This window comes from Urocampus carinirostris, chromosome 3, assembly GCF_059441175.1.
Source record: "Urocampus carinirostris isolate Australia breed hairy pipefish chromosome 3, RoL_Ucar_1.0, whole genome shotgun sequence".
Classification (NCBI taxonomy): domain Eukaryota; kingdom Metazoa; phylum Chordata; class Actinopteri; order Syngnathiformes; family Syngnathidae; genus Urocampus; species Urocampus carinirostris.
The window spans coordinates 48,260,232-48,273,241 of record NC_142351.1 but is presented as its reverse complement, the minus strand read 5'-3'; the positions used below and the strand labels follow the sequence as shown (position 1 = coordinate 48,273,241).

Genomic DNA, 13,010 nt, shown 5'->3' with positions numbered 1-13,010 from the left:
TTCATTGACTTGAAAAGCGCTATATAAATGCAGATCATTTCATTTAATTTCCAACCTCCTTTCCACTGCCATACCACACCCTCAGGTCATCTCCCTCCCTTCATCTCAATGTAACCCCTGCCTGCCTCAGCTCCATGGGGGGCAAACGCTCTGCCCCCAAGCTCTGGAACTCATTGCCTGACCCCCGAAATTCTGCAACCTTGTCCACCTTCGAATCCGGACTCAAAACTCACCTCTTCAGACTTGGCTTTTCTTGACCATCTACCTCACATAGCGCCCTTTTAACTCCAATGTGTTTTATTTGCTATGTATTACTTGATTGTTTTCCTCTCGCGACCTTGGGTGTCCAGAAAGGTGCGTTGACGTACAATGTATTATTATTATTATAACCGTGTGTGAAAAGACACGCTTACTGTTTTATCTACTTTAATATCATTTCATACAAAAAGTGCAGGATCAAATGTTTTCTCCGGGCAATTAGGTTTTGCCATTTTACTGTGGCCATTTTTATCTGCATCAGGATTATTTCAGTAATTTGGTGGTGTCAAAGTCAGACTGTTGTAGTCTATGATTGATAACCCGATACATTATTTTCTATTAAAAAACATGCATATGTTTTCATTTCTTATGAATAATGACTGTTTACAACGTAATACAAACTTTAAAAGGGCTGAACGGAATTAGGAACTTTTTTACTTGGTGCCGCCATCTCCTGGCTAGTGACATCAATGCAGCCTTGGTCAGCTTGTTCATGATGTGCATTTGTTAGATGTGCTCAAATACACACACACACACATATATATATATATATATATATATATATACATATATATTTATTTTTTATTTTTGAGGGTTTAGACTACTTGACGCAGGCCTTATTTTATTTTCAGCATTATCAGGCTACACTAAGGAATACAAAACAAACAAAAAAACCCCACCAGGACGAGCATGACGTCACTCTCCAGCACTCCCATATTCCTCCCCAAACAGGTTTGCTAAAAGCAAGATAAAAGCAGATCGGTCCAGTGAGAAATAAAGCAGTGATCAAAAGTAGCTTTCAGGTTAAAAAAGGTTGGTGAACCCTGGTTTAATGTGTATTATGCTTCGAGTCTGTTATAGACTAAAACAGAGTAAACTAGAAAAGTATAGCCTCTATGGTCCATAATATCAAGTCTGAGAAACATTCTTGAAGTCGGACCGCCGGGCACTTGGTCACGTGACCAAACAATCCACCAGCGCCGCCATCTTTGTTTGGGGGGAAAAACGTTATCGAGTCTGGCTAGAATAATGGTGAAAAGTTGCAGAGTAAAAGGGTGTACGTCTTATAAGAGGAAGAGTCCTAAACGGAAATATTTCATATTTCCATCTGACAAGTAAAGGAGGGAGAAATGGAAGTCTGCAGTGAATCGGGGCGTGCAAAACAATTGATGGATCGATCGTCCCCAACAAACTGTGGTCCCCTCGCAGCACTCACACCTACGTTTGTGATTCACACTTTATCACTGGTTAGTCATTATTGTAGATGTTGATTGCATATCATTTAGAATAATATGGATCTTCTCAAAAAATATGTTGACATGATGTTTTTTATTTAATATTAGAAAAGGTAGCTCCTACAGGGTCTACTCAGTTTACTTGATAGGATTTTGTAGTCCACATTTTTCACTACTTTGATATGAATCTCTGTTCTCGTAACCAAATCATTAAAAATCGAACCCATCCTTATACTCATACGACATTTCGCTTGATAAACTTGACGATTTATTGCTTTTAACCTTAAAGATTTTGCTTGTGGTTAATCTTTACGGTTCGATTGCTTTTTCCCCCAAAGTTGGCGGATGAATATCAAGTGACTCGTGACGTCACGTCGACTTCAAGAATTGCAATCAACTAGATTAGGCATGGCTCTCCAGGGTAAACATGTAATAAAACGTGTTAAGAGAACGATAAAATAAAAGACTCACAGGATAAACAGGCAATAAGCATCTACAAGTTAGTGCTTGGAGGCCTGCCTAAGTCCTTATAATAATATTGCAAAAAACTATTTTCAAATGTTGATGGATGTGCCACGGTATCGCAAACTGGTGATGTCCTACAGACTGGGCAGTGAGCAGCCAACGATCTTCTAGATTGTGTTGACTACTCTCTGTATGTTTTTCCTGCCCGCTGTCGTGCCCCCAGCATACCGATACCGAGATGCAGTTGTTCAACAACAATGTTTCGTCAAAACGTAATCACTTGTGTGGCAAATTCATTGTCACGTTTTATACACCTTCAGGGATGGGCCCATTTCTTAACTTGATTACCGATGTTTGGTTAGCTAGCTAATGATGAAGCAGATTTCTAGGAACACTTCGCAACGCCGTTTAAAAATTGTGTATAAACACGTAATAACTAGTGAGTGTCCAACTGTACTGTAGTTTGAATTTGAAATGTGTACTCGGTACGGTAAACCCTAAAAAAATTCTAGGTGAGTATGTTAGCTAACACCAACAGCTGACTTGATTCCGGTGCATGTTAAGCTCACATAACTAGCTAGCCGCCAACGCTAGCAGAGCAAAAGCTAAGTGCGTGAGGTTTCCCAATCCAGTTTCACTAGCTTGCTACGTTAGCAAATTAGCAAGGCTGCTCTCTCCCGTGTAGATACAACCGGTGTTCGTGCAAACGCGTAGCCGTGACATGTTGACACGGGGCCGCTTACCTATTAATGATCGATCCAATTAGTAACGGGAGCTCTTTCGTGTCAAAAGCCGTGTACGAAGCCGACAAAAGCGGCCGTACCGCCGTTGTCCATTCGTGTTCCCCATTTCCTCCGCTCGACGCCATCTTGAAATCCCATAGAGGGGAAAAAACTAATTCGAGGAAGATGAATGTGTCTGTAACTTCACAGGGGGCGCTATCACGCCATATTCGTTGCAAATTTGCGACCCCACGACATTATCTTTCTTACAAGTAAACTATCGAATTCGCGTCATCAAACGTGAGATGTAACGTTAAATGTATTTTGATCTGTTCGAAATTTGCTTCTTGATTTGTGCAGTTGCTGCAACACACAACAATAAGGGACTCAAGTTACAAATAAAACATGCAGTTACTTGGATAACCAAAAATCAAAGGGACAGTGAATATTGTTTAGCGCCTCCTACAGGTGAACCTCCATTCATGTTAAAAACAAAACAATATTGATTCAAATGATCAGAAATAAATACATGCACTATCAAACAATCAAGCAAGCAAGGTTTTGGGTGCTCTGTGGAGAGTGATGAGCAACAAGAGTATGGATGTTAAGAGGGGACTGTATGAGAGTCTTGTTGGAATTTCTTGTTAAATCAACACAAACTTTAATAAATCATCTGACTCCAATTTGTGACCTTTCCCAATCACCACTCATCCAAACAATTTGCGCGCTCTTTTCTGCATAGAAACTTCTCAGAAGCCGGCATTTCACTCACGAGTGGATTTATTTCTAACACACAAATCACTACATCTCTGCACGCTTCTTCTTCCAAAAACCAACTCTTCTCCTTCTTCCAAGTTGCTCAGCAAAGCATCTCCTCCGCCCCTTGGCTGGGTCCCATTGGTCTCCCGTCCCGGAAGAATGGTGCGTCAACTCCGCCTGGTCGCGACGCGGCCCGCTCCCATTGGTCTCCAGTTCCCGGAAGAATGGCGCGTCGACTCCGCCTTGGCCCCCAGACAGCTGGTTACCTCCCACTGCCTGAGATCTGCCCCACGTGATCTACTCCAAAAAACTTTTGCACAAAACACAGAGAGTCCAACAGACAAAACCCAAATTCAACTTCCATATTCCTTTAGTCTGATTGTGCCGACTGTATTGCATGGTGCAGAGATTTGGAGCCTGAACGCAGATTTGAGAAGGAAATTAAATGTTTTTGAGATGAAGTGTTTGAGGAGTATGTTAGGAGTGACAAGATTGGATAGATTGAGAAATGAAATTGTGAGGGACAGAACTGGAGATCTTTCTACAGCTTAATTGGAGTCCACCTGCAGTAAATTCAGTTGATTGGACATGATTTGGAAAGGCACACACCTGTCTATATAAGGTCCCACAGTTGAGTGTGCATGTCAGAGCACAAACACCAAGCATGAAGTCAAAAGAACTGTCTGTAGACCTGCGAGACAGGATTGTCTCGAGGCACAAATCTGGGGAAGGATACAGAAAAAAATTCTGCTGCTCTGAAGGTCCCAATGAGCACAGTTGCCTCCATTATTCATAAATGGAAGACATTTGGAACCACCAGGACTCTTCCTAGAGCTGGCCGGCCTTCTAAACTGAGCGATCGGGGAAGAAGGGCGTTAGTCAGGGAGGTGACCAAGAACCCGATGATCACTCTGTCAGAGCTCCAGCGTTCCTCTGCGGGGAGAGGAGAGCCTTCCAGAAGGACAACCATCTCTGCAGCAATCCACCAATCAGGCCTGTATGGTAGAGTGGACAGAAGAAAGCCACTCCTTAGTAAAAGGAACATGGAAGCCCGTCTGGAATTTGCCAAAAAGCACCTGAATGACTCTCAGACCATGAGAAACAAAATTCTCTGGTCAGATGAGACAAAGATTGAACTCTTTGGTGTGAATGCCAGGCGCCATGTTTGGAGGAAACCAGGCACCGCTCATCACCAGGCCAATACCATCCCTACAGTGAAGCATGGTGGTGGCAGCATCATGCTGTGGGGATGTTTTTCAGCAGCAGGAACTGGCAGACTAGTCAGGATAGAAGGAAAAATGAATGCAGCAATATATAGAGACAGACATGGGACCAAGTCACACATGTGCAAGTCTCAAGTAAGTCCCAAGTATTTTTTTCTTGGGCAAGTCAAGTCAAGTCAAGTCACAGGCTGTGTCAAGTCAAGTCAAGTCAAGTCCTGTAATAGGTCAAGTCAAGTCCAAGTCAAGTCACCTTTGGCGTACTGTTGTAATTTTAGCTTCAGAATCTGATCTTAATAAAGTGAAAGGCAATATATAAGAAATCAAGTAATCATCCTTGGCTAATGTGCCTAACCTGTAATAAAATATTTGTATCCTAAATACTCATGTTCAGTAAAATACATCATAGACTCAAACAAACAGTGATATCGTCAGTATTTGGTATTTATTGACAGAAAAAGTGATCTGTAGATCGAAACCCAAACTTTTACTTTTTTTTTACTTTTACAAAGTAACAATAACAGCTAAAACAAATACTAACTTACAGAGGATTAAACTGTCACATTTCTCTTGCTCTTTTCTTTGCAGATTTCTCTCTCACACGCTTTCTGTCACTCACTCAAACAGTATATCCATAAGTCAATCCCTTTTTATGAGGAAACAAATAACAGCTAAAACAAATAGCTTATTATTATTAAACTTTGTTACATTTCTCCTCTCTCTCTCACTCACACACTCACACACACTCACACACTCTCACTCACTCACTCACTCACTCACTCACTCACTCACTCACTCACTCACTCACTCACTCACTCACTCACTCACTCACTCACTCACTCACTCACTCACTCACTCACTCACTCACTCACTCACAATGACACAAATTAACTCACTCACTCAGTCACTGTATATCCATCAGTCATTCCCTTTTTACAAGGTATTGCATTTGCAAAATAGAAGATTAGACAGGGTCTTATCTGCAAGCCGAGCTCGATGGGGTCTCATAATGATTCCACCATGGCTGAAGACTCTTTCCACTGGGGAACTTGAGGCTGGCACTGACAAAGCTTTCATTGCAACAGGAAAAAGGGCAGGGAGGACAGCCCTGTTTGCGTCCCAGAAGGACAGACAAGGCTGCCCACAACAAAGAGAAAAATAGTTATTTAGTTGTGTCTCTGGGTTGGTGGTTGGGTCCTGCTTGCGGCGTTTTTTGTAGCCTGAGAATAGGCCAGTGCTGTCTTCTTGCTGGCTTTCGCTTTCCTCCTCTAGGAATTCAGGACTCTGGGATGTTGTGTGAGGTTGCACCTCACGTAGAATCAGATCTAATTAAAACAAAGAAAAAAAAGGGCAAGCGTAAGATCTCATGAGCATTATTCAAAATTGAACATCCACAGTTTGATACGCTTGCAAAATCATCTCTAAAATGGATTATAATACTCATATAACTGTTTTGAATTACATTTCCATAATTTGATAATGGTGACACGCCTAAGTGTACATCACGTTAAAAAAAAAAAATCCACTGACCTTTTACCATGTCAACAATGTTATTCTTGACATCATCGGTGACAAGCACATCATGCTGAAGCCACATCATGGAGAAAGCCGGGTCCAGGACAGCTGACCTGATGTAGACTGGGTCTGCAAATGGCAGCTCTTCCCCTGATGCAGCTGACAACATCTTCACATTAACGAAGATTCCCCGGAACCGTTTCTTCAAAGAGAATTGCAGGCTATGGATCATGCTTCCCAGGAAGCGCACTTGCGGCTTGAGTCTTTCCAAGTGGTGGTTAAGAGACAATACACAGGGGAGGACAGAGCTAATCGTCACAATCTTCTCTCCCTGAGTAAGATCAGTGGCCTCTGCAAATGGCTGTAGCACATCACAAAGTTCCTTCATCAAGTTCCACTCCCTAATTGAGAAGACCAGCTCACTGTGTCCCGTGTTCTGAACAACACTGCACAAGTCCTGGTGACTGAATGAGAGCACTGCCTTGACTTGTCGGAAAGTTGAATTCCACCGTGTGTTTACAGCAGCGGGTATCCCTCGCTGATCAAACTTCTCCTCAAACGCATCTTTAAAGGTGCTGGATGTATGCAAGAGAGAGCTAAGCTTGGAGCATTTTGCAAAGGAACTGTTCATGATCCGTGCATCCTTGAGACCATCACCAACAGCTAACTGCAGAGTATGCGCAAAGCATTGCTGACGTTTAGGGCTTCCTCTGTTGATTGTGCGGTCCACAGTCTCCCAGTCACCTCTGGAGAGGTCTTCCCACAATTCTTCATCATCCAGATTGTCATCATCGGTTACTTCGTCATCTTGATCCTTCGGAAAACAGACTGAAAATGCTCGCTTCATATTCGCAGCATTATCACAGATTATGAAGTCGAGTTTTTTCCGAATGCCATAATCCTCACACAGGGAATCAAAGGCTTCAGCAATGCGCTCTCCTGTGTGAGATCCCTTGAATCTGCTGCATGCCAGCAGGTATGACTTCAGCATGACTCCTTCTGAGGTTGTTAAGACATGGCCAGTGACTCCCAAAAAGCCGCGCATCCTCCTATCTGACCAAATGTCTATGGTAACCGACACATGGTCTACACCAGCAAGAATCACTTTGATCTTTTCTTGCATGTCTGCAACAAGTGATTCTATTGTTGAAGTTATTGTTCTGCGGCAGATAGGCTGGTATTTGGAGTCGACCACAGACATGAAGTGCCTGAAATGTTTATTTTCCGTCATTGAAAGGGGCATGCTACATCCAATCACAAGATCTGTAACAATAGCATTGGTTATGGACTTCTGTTTGGGATGATTTGCTGAATATGCTTCCAGAGGACGAGACTGGATGAACTGTGATATTGCAGGCTGTGTAGTATCAGTGCAGGCGTTTCTTGTCCTTTCATACTCTGCATATCTGTGAAGCAGATGCAAAAACAAGAATGAGATGTCCTGTATGGTTGGGCAGACATGAAATCATGACATATGGTTAAAAAAACAGTTGTTTGAAACTTTCTGTATTTTTTTTTATCTATCTTCTGGATGATATTACTTAATATCAAATCAACTGTAACTGAAGCTTTTACCACATTTTTTTACTTTTTTATGCTCATAAAGCTGGTATATCTTAACCATGTGATAGTTAATAAATAAAACAATTTATTTAACATTTCCAACCATGAAATCAAAATTTTTAAAGAAAATAATGAGCTAATATTTATTTTTATACTAAAAAGTTACTAAAAAAAAACTACAAAAAAAACTTCCATAATTGTCGACTTAGTGGTCTTAATTATAAGATTGGATTAACATTATTGTCACTATTTGATTTGGAGACTACTGGCATAACTTTTGATCTAGCCTGCACGATTGAGGCGGTTTTAGCGTGATGACGTTGTAGTCTGATTGGTTGTAGCATAGTCCAGTAGTACACAGAGGCATTTGATCAACGCAGCCTCTCGGATGGTTGGCCAGACTAAACTCGTGTGATGAGTTTATCACACGTTTATCACAGTTTATTATTAGTCGCGATAGCCAGGCTTTATTGTTGCACTTTTATTGCACTTTATTGTTGTCAATGTCTACGCATAGGACAGTGTGGAACGTAATTTCGATTCCGTTTTATGTCAAGTACATTTGAAGGAACTGGCAAATAAAACTGACTTTGACTTGACTATGTACGATCAGCATGCCTGTGAAAAAGAGCGGATCCCCCTGCAGCTGCCGCCAACCCCACACTCTCCCCAATCGTGGAAGGTGCCCTTTTGCCAACACTTCCAAATTATATGCAGATTGAGACTATAACATTAAGGCAAAGACACATTTTTCAGGGATGTGATTTTTCCGCTAATTCGCGGAATTCCGCTTTCGCTCCAAAAATAAAATTTTAAAATTTCCGATTCTTTTAAATGGTAAAAAAAACGATTTCGTCTCGACAGCGTTCCATTTTAGTGTTTCCGTAACTGAAATGAAACGTACTTGCGATTGGTTGAAGTCTCCGTGTTGACCAATAAACGCGCTCCTTATAAAGGCGTAGGAGTATGCCATTGTTCATTTCTCACACGTTTTTGCCGAGTGTTTAAAGAAAGATGTCCGAGATCGAACGCAAAGATGCTCCGCGAGTTAAAGAAATTGCTAAGATCGTAAAAAAACAAGTTTCGATCGGACTGGTTAGAGAAGGAATTATCTACAAATGTTGGTGACCCCGACGTGATCCAATGTAGCGAGCAGAGACGGGAGTCGTAAGCGGAGTGTCAAACAAAGGTGCCAACGAAAGCTGCTTTAATGACATTTAAACTGGCGATAACAAAACAAACACGAGAGTGGCTAGAACCGGCCGAATTAAGAGTCCCCCTAGGAACTCGCTAACTAAACAATGGTTCCGTGGGTGAATTATGTACAACCCACTACAGTACTTTCATTTATAGATAACATCTTCTTCTATAACAAAGACATTTATGGTATGTTCTAATATGAGTTACTTTTCATTTGGTCATGATACAATTATTTGTTCATGAAATTTGAACTCTTCAACATGATTTATGTGTTAACTTAGTAATCACATGAGTTAGATATGATGATATTCTCAGTGATAGTTTTTAATAGCAAAGGCAGTCCAATGTTTTTTAATGTGACTGATTTTGAGTTGACTTAAACTGTAATTTTATATGGGATAGTTCAAAATACATTGAAAATGTATGCTGTTGTTTTGTCTATTTCTTTGTCATCTGAGTGCATTGAAAGTACTTAAAAACACGGAAAACCCATGACCTCCGGGGGGCTTCGCCCCACTTCTCCCCCCACCAGGGCACTGCCCTGGACCTAGCTGGGTGCCCGCGGCCCCCAGACCCCCGCCTAATTTTCAGATAATTTCACTTTGGTCAAATCACATCCCTGATTTTTGATCATGTACAGTGCACGTGTCCTTCTCAACTTCACCGCTTAGCCTACCATATTTTCTCAATTAGACAGCCCGTTTATCCGTAGCTCCTAGCTCAATATGCCTGGCTTGTCTTTTGCGTTACCCGTTGTAGGATAGACGAGGCACTATGAGCACAAATGCATTCGTTTTACTCAAACATACTGCAATGTTTATAAAAGTAAATGAATGAAGCATCATTGACGCAGGTTACGATAACCTCTCGTCTCTGCATAAGAATGTCACAATGATAAACTGAAACCCCCCTGTGCAGCGGCTAAATCGCCCTGCCGCTCACTCTTAGCTAACAACCAAAGAGTAAGCAACTGGACTTTTTAGAGATTGAGCTGTAGATGTTCCTCATGGAAGTTCCTCAAGCTCAAATTAGAAGTCCAGTTGCCTACAACTAAACTGTATGGATAAAATGACCTGGGTGAATGACAATATTCACAGACATTAGCCAACATCCAACTCACCAGATATTAACACATTGACAAACAGATATTAACACTGACAAACACTTACTGGGCAGAATGGCTCTTCAAATGTCGGATGAAATTTGAGGTGGTGGTCTGGCTGTCCGAAATTTTCCCGTTGCAAAATTTGCACTGCGCTGTTCGCCGTTTACCTTCTTCACAGAAGTTTTTGAAGCCAAAAGTTACTACCCTCGGAGCAGACATGCTGACTTCAGGTGGTTGCCGTGGAGGTGTGTGGCGCATGGGCAGAGTGGGCGTGACATGAGAGCGTTTCTCAGCCCGCATCCCGTACTGTAATTGTCAACATTATTTAAATAATGAAATATATATATATATATGAACACGCAAGTCATTCAAGTCATCGTGGCTCAAGTCAAGTCAAGTCCCGAGTCTTAGATTGCCAAGTCCAAGTCAAGTCACAAGTCATAAAAACAGCGACTCGAGTCGACTCGAGTCCAAGTCACTAAGTCTCAAGTCCCCATGTCTGTATAGAGATATCCTAGATGAAAACCTGCTCCAGAGCGCTCTTGACCTCAGGCTGGGGCGAAGGTTCATTTTTCAGCAGGACAACGACCCAAAGCACACAGCCAAGATCTCAAAAGATTGGCTTCAGAACCACTCCGTGAATGTCCTGGAGTGGCCCAGCCAGAGTCCAGACTTGAATCAGATCAAACATCTCTGGAGAGATCTGAAAATGGCTGTGCACAAACGTCTCCCATCCAACCTGATTGAGCTTGAGACTTATTGCAAAGAAGAATGGGCAAAACTGCCTAAAGATAGGTGTGCTAAACTTGTGGGATCATATTTAAAAAGACTTGAGGTTGTATTTGCTGCCAAAGGTGGATCAACAAAGTATTAAGCAAAGGCTGTGAATACTTAAGTAAATGTGATTTCTTAGTTTTCTATTTTTAATAAATTCAAAAAAAGTAAAAAAAAAAAACGTTTTCACATTGTCATAATGGAGTATTTAGTGTAGAATTTTGAGATAAGAGATTGAATTAATACAATTTGGAATGAGGCTGTAACAACAAAATGTGGAAAAAGTGAAGCGCTGTGAATAATTTCCGGATGCACTGTAGATAGATAGATACTATCTATCTATCAAACAAACGAGCATTTTTAACAATAGTCATAGGTTGAGAATTTAGCATTTACTGTACATAAGATGATGCTCACCTATAGGGAGCTGACATAATTGCCCGCCATCTTGCTTCCATGGAAAACCAAATTAATGGGGAGGGGGTAAGAGTAGAAAAGGGGAAACAAGAAGCTTTTCCTCTACAGGTGGGTTTAAAATTAGGGGATAGTGTAGTTGTAACCTGTGCAGTCCTTTGAGGCATTTTGTTTTTAAGGGCAATACAAATAAATGTGATTGACAATAAATGAAAAGAAGGAAAATGGGTTACAAATGGGATAAAGGAGAAGAAAACCTGAGAAAAGGAGAGAAAGAAGATAAATGGGAAAAGGGCAGAATTGAAGAAAAAGGGAAAAGAAAAAAAAGGAAAATAGGGGAAAAGAGAAAGAAAAGAAACAAGGAACAAATAAAGGAAACAAAGGCTACAAATAAAACATGGAAAAAGAGAAGCAGCACGGCGGCACAGTGGTTAGCGCATGTGCGGCACAGTTCTGAGGTCGTGAGATAAACCCCCTGTGTGGAGTTTGCATGTTCTCCCTGTGCTTGCGTGGGTTTCCTCCGGGCACTCCGGTTTCCTCCCACATTCCAAAAACATGCTTGTCAGGTTAATTGGCCGGTCCAAATTGTCCCTGGGAGTGAATGAGCGAATAAATTGTCTATCCCTGTGTGCCCTGCGACTGGCTGGCAACCAGTTCAGGGTGTCCCCTGCCCGAAGATAGCTGGGATGGGCTCTAGCACCCCGGTGACCCTACTGAGGATAAGCAGTGCAGATAACGGATGGATGAAAAAAGAGAACAAGAAAAAGGAAACAAAACAATGGAAAAAAGAGAAAATGATAACAGAAAAGGGCACCAAGAAATGTGTGCAAAGTGGGAAGGAGAAAAATGATAAAAAAAAATAAAAACATGGAACAATATAAAAATTAAAAAAGGAAAAAAGGTTGGGCCAAAAATAAAACAAAAACTGTGGTTTTTGGTGACTTTGATTCTGCGTAGTTTGTATTCTTCCTTCTGCTTTGTAGCACTCGTTTTCAGTTACACTCCACCATATAGCGACATCCAGACATCAATGGTCATTTGTTACACATTGTCACTTTAAAGGTGGGGTGCGTCATTTGAGGTATCCTTAAAAAAGTTGAAAGTCAAAAACTTTCTCTATTGAGTATGTGGTAACAATGCACATCTCAGTCAGAGAGCCGTTATGCTTACATTTCTATTGTGCCTATCCACTTGTATCTTACTTTCAGCAAAGCAGTTTGGGGCGGATTAGAGGGATCGCTGGAGACTGACGTCACGCTTGTCCCCACGAGTTGGTCTTTCTTTCCATTTGTTAAATGTAGCACGAAAATGATGAAAGAAAGAAAAGTCCTGTTTGAACTAAAGTCCAAGCGCCAACCCAAAGACCAGGAAAGAAAAAAAAAGAGTTTATTTGAGCGCATCTTAAAAATGCATATGAAAGAGCTGATTGTGGCTGCAATGTGTTTGACAAGTGGTTCAATCCATTCATTATCTTCGGCTTATCTGGGATCAGATAGGGGGGCCATTAGCCTCAGCTGGGAAGCCCAGACCTCCCTAACCCCCTTAAATGAAGCCATACGTCAACCAGTCCAGCATATTTCATGGAGCAGATCTGGCACTACCATCTACGGCATTGAAATGAAAAGGAAAACATTTCAATGTCACTTAATTTAACCAAAAAGGTCACTAATTAATTGCAAACTACAGGATTTACCAACACAGTGCTCGGGAGGCATTAGGTAGCCCCCAAAGAACTCACGAGTAGCAATTGTGTGGACAATTTCTAAAGTGATGACTATAG

The 13,010-nt window shown here is 41.5% G+C and overlaps 2 protein-coding genes across 3 annotated transcripts in view; both read right to left on the bottom strand.

Moving 5' to 3' along the window:
- ubr4 (ubiquitin protein ligase E3 component n-recognin 4) overlaps positions 1 to 2,827 on the bottom strand; it is a 67,684-nt gene extending 64,857 nt beyond the window's left edge. For both annotated transcript variants that reach the window (XM_088332137.1, XM_088332138.1), the window contains exon 1: positions 2,702 to 2,827. In XM_088332137.1, coding sequence (XP_088188263.1) covers positions 2,702 to 2,826 — 125 coding nt within the window. In that variant the 5' untranslated portion in view covers position 2,827. The remainder of the gene's footprint in view (positions 1 to 2,701) is intronic.
- Positions 2,828 to 5,185: 2,358 nt separating this feature from the next.
- LOC148369903 (zinc finger BED domain-containing protein 4-like) lies at positions 5,186 to 7,195 on the bottom strand. Its single transcript, XM_088330029.1, has 2 exons — positions 6,190 to 7,195; positions 5,186 to 5,984 (listed from the first exon to the last, which is right to left on the bottom strand). The coding sequence occupies exons 1-2, from the start codon at positions 7,163 to 7,165 to the stop codon at positions 5,593 to 5,595; spliced, it is 1,368 nt and encodes a 455-aa protein (XP_088186155.1). The 5' UTR covers positions 7,166 to 7,195; the 3' UTR covers positions 5,186 to 5,592.
- Between the last annotated feature and the right edge of the window lie 5,815 nt (positions 7,196 to 13,010).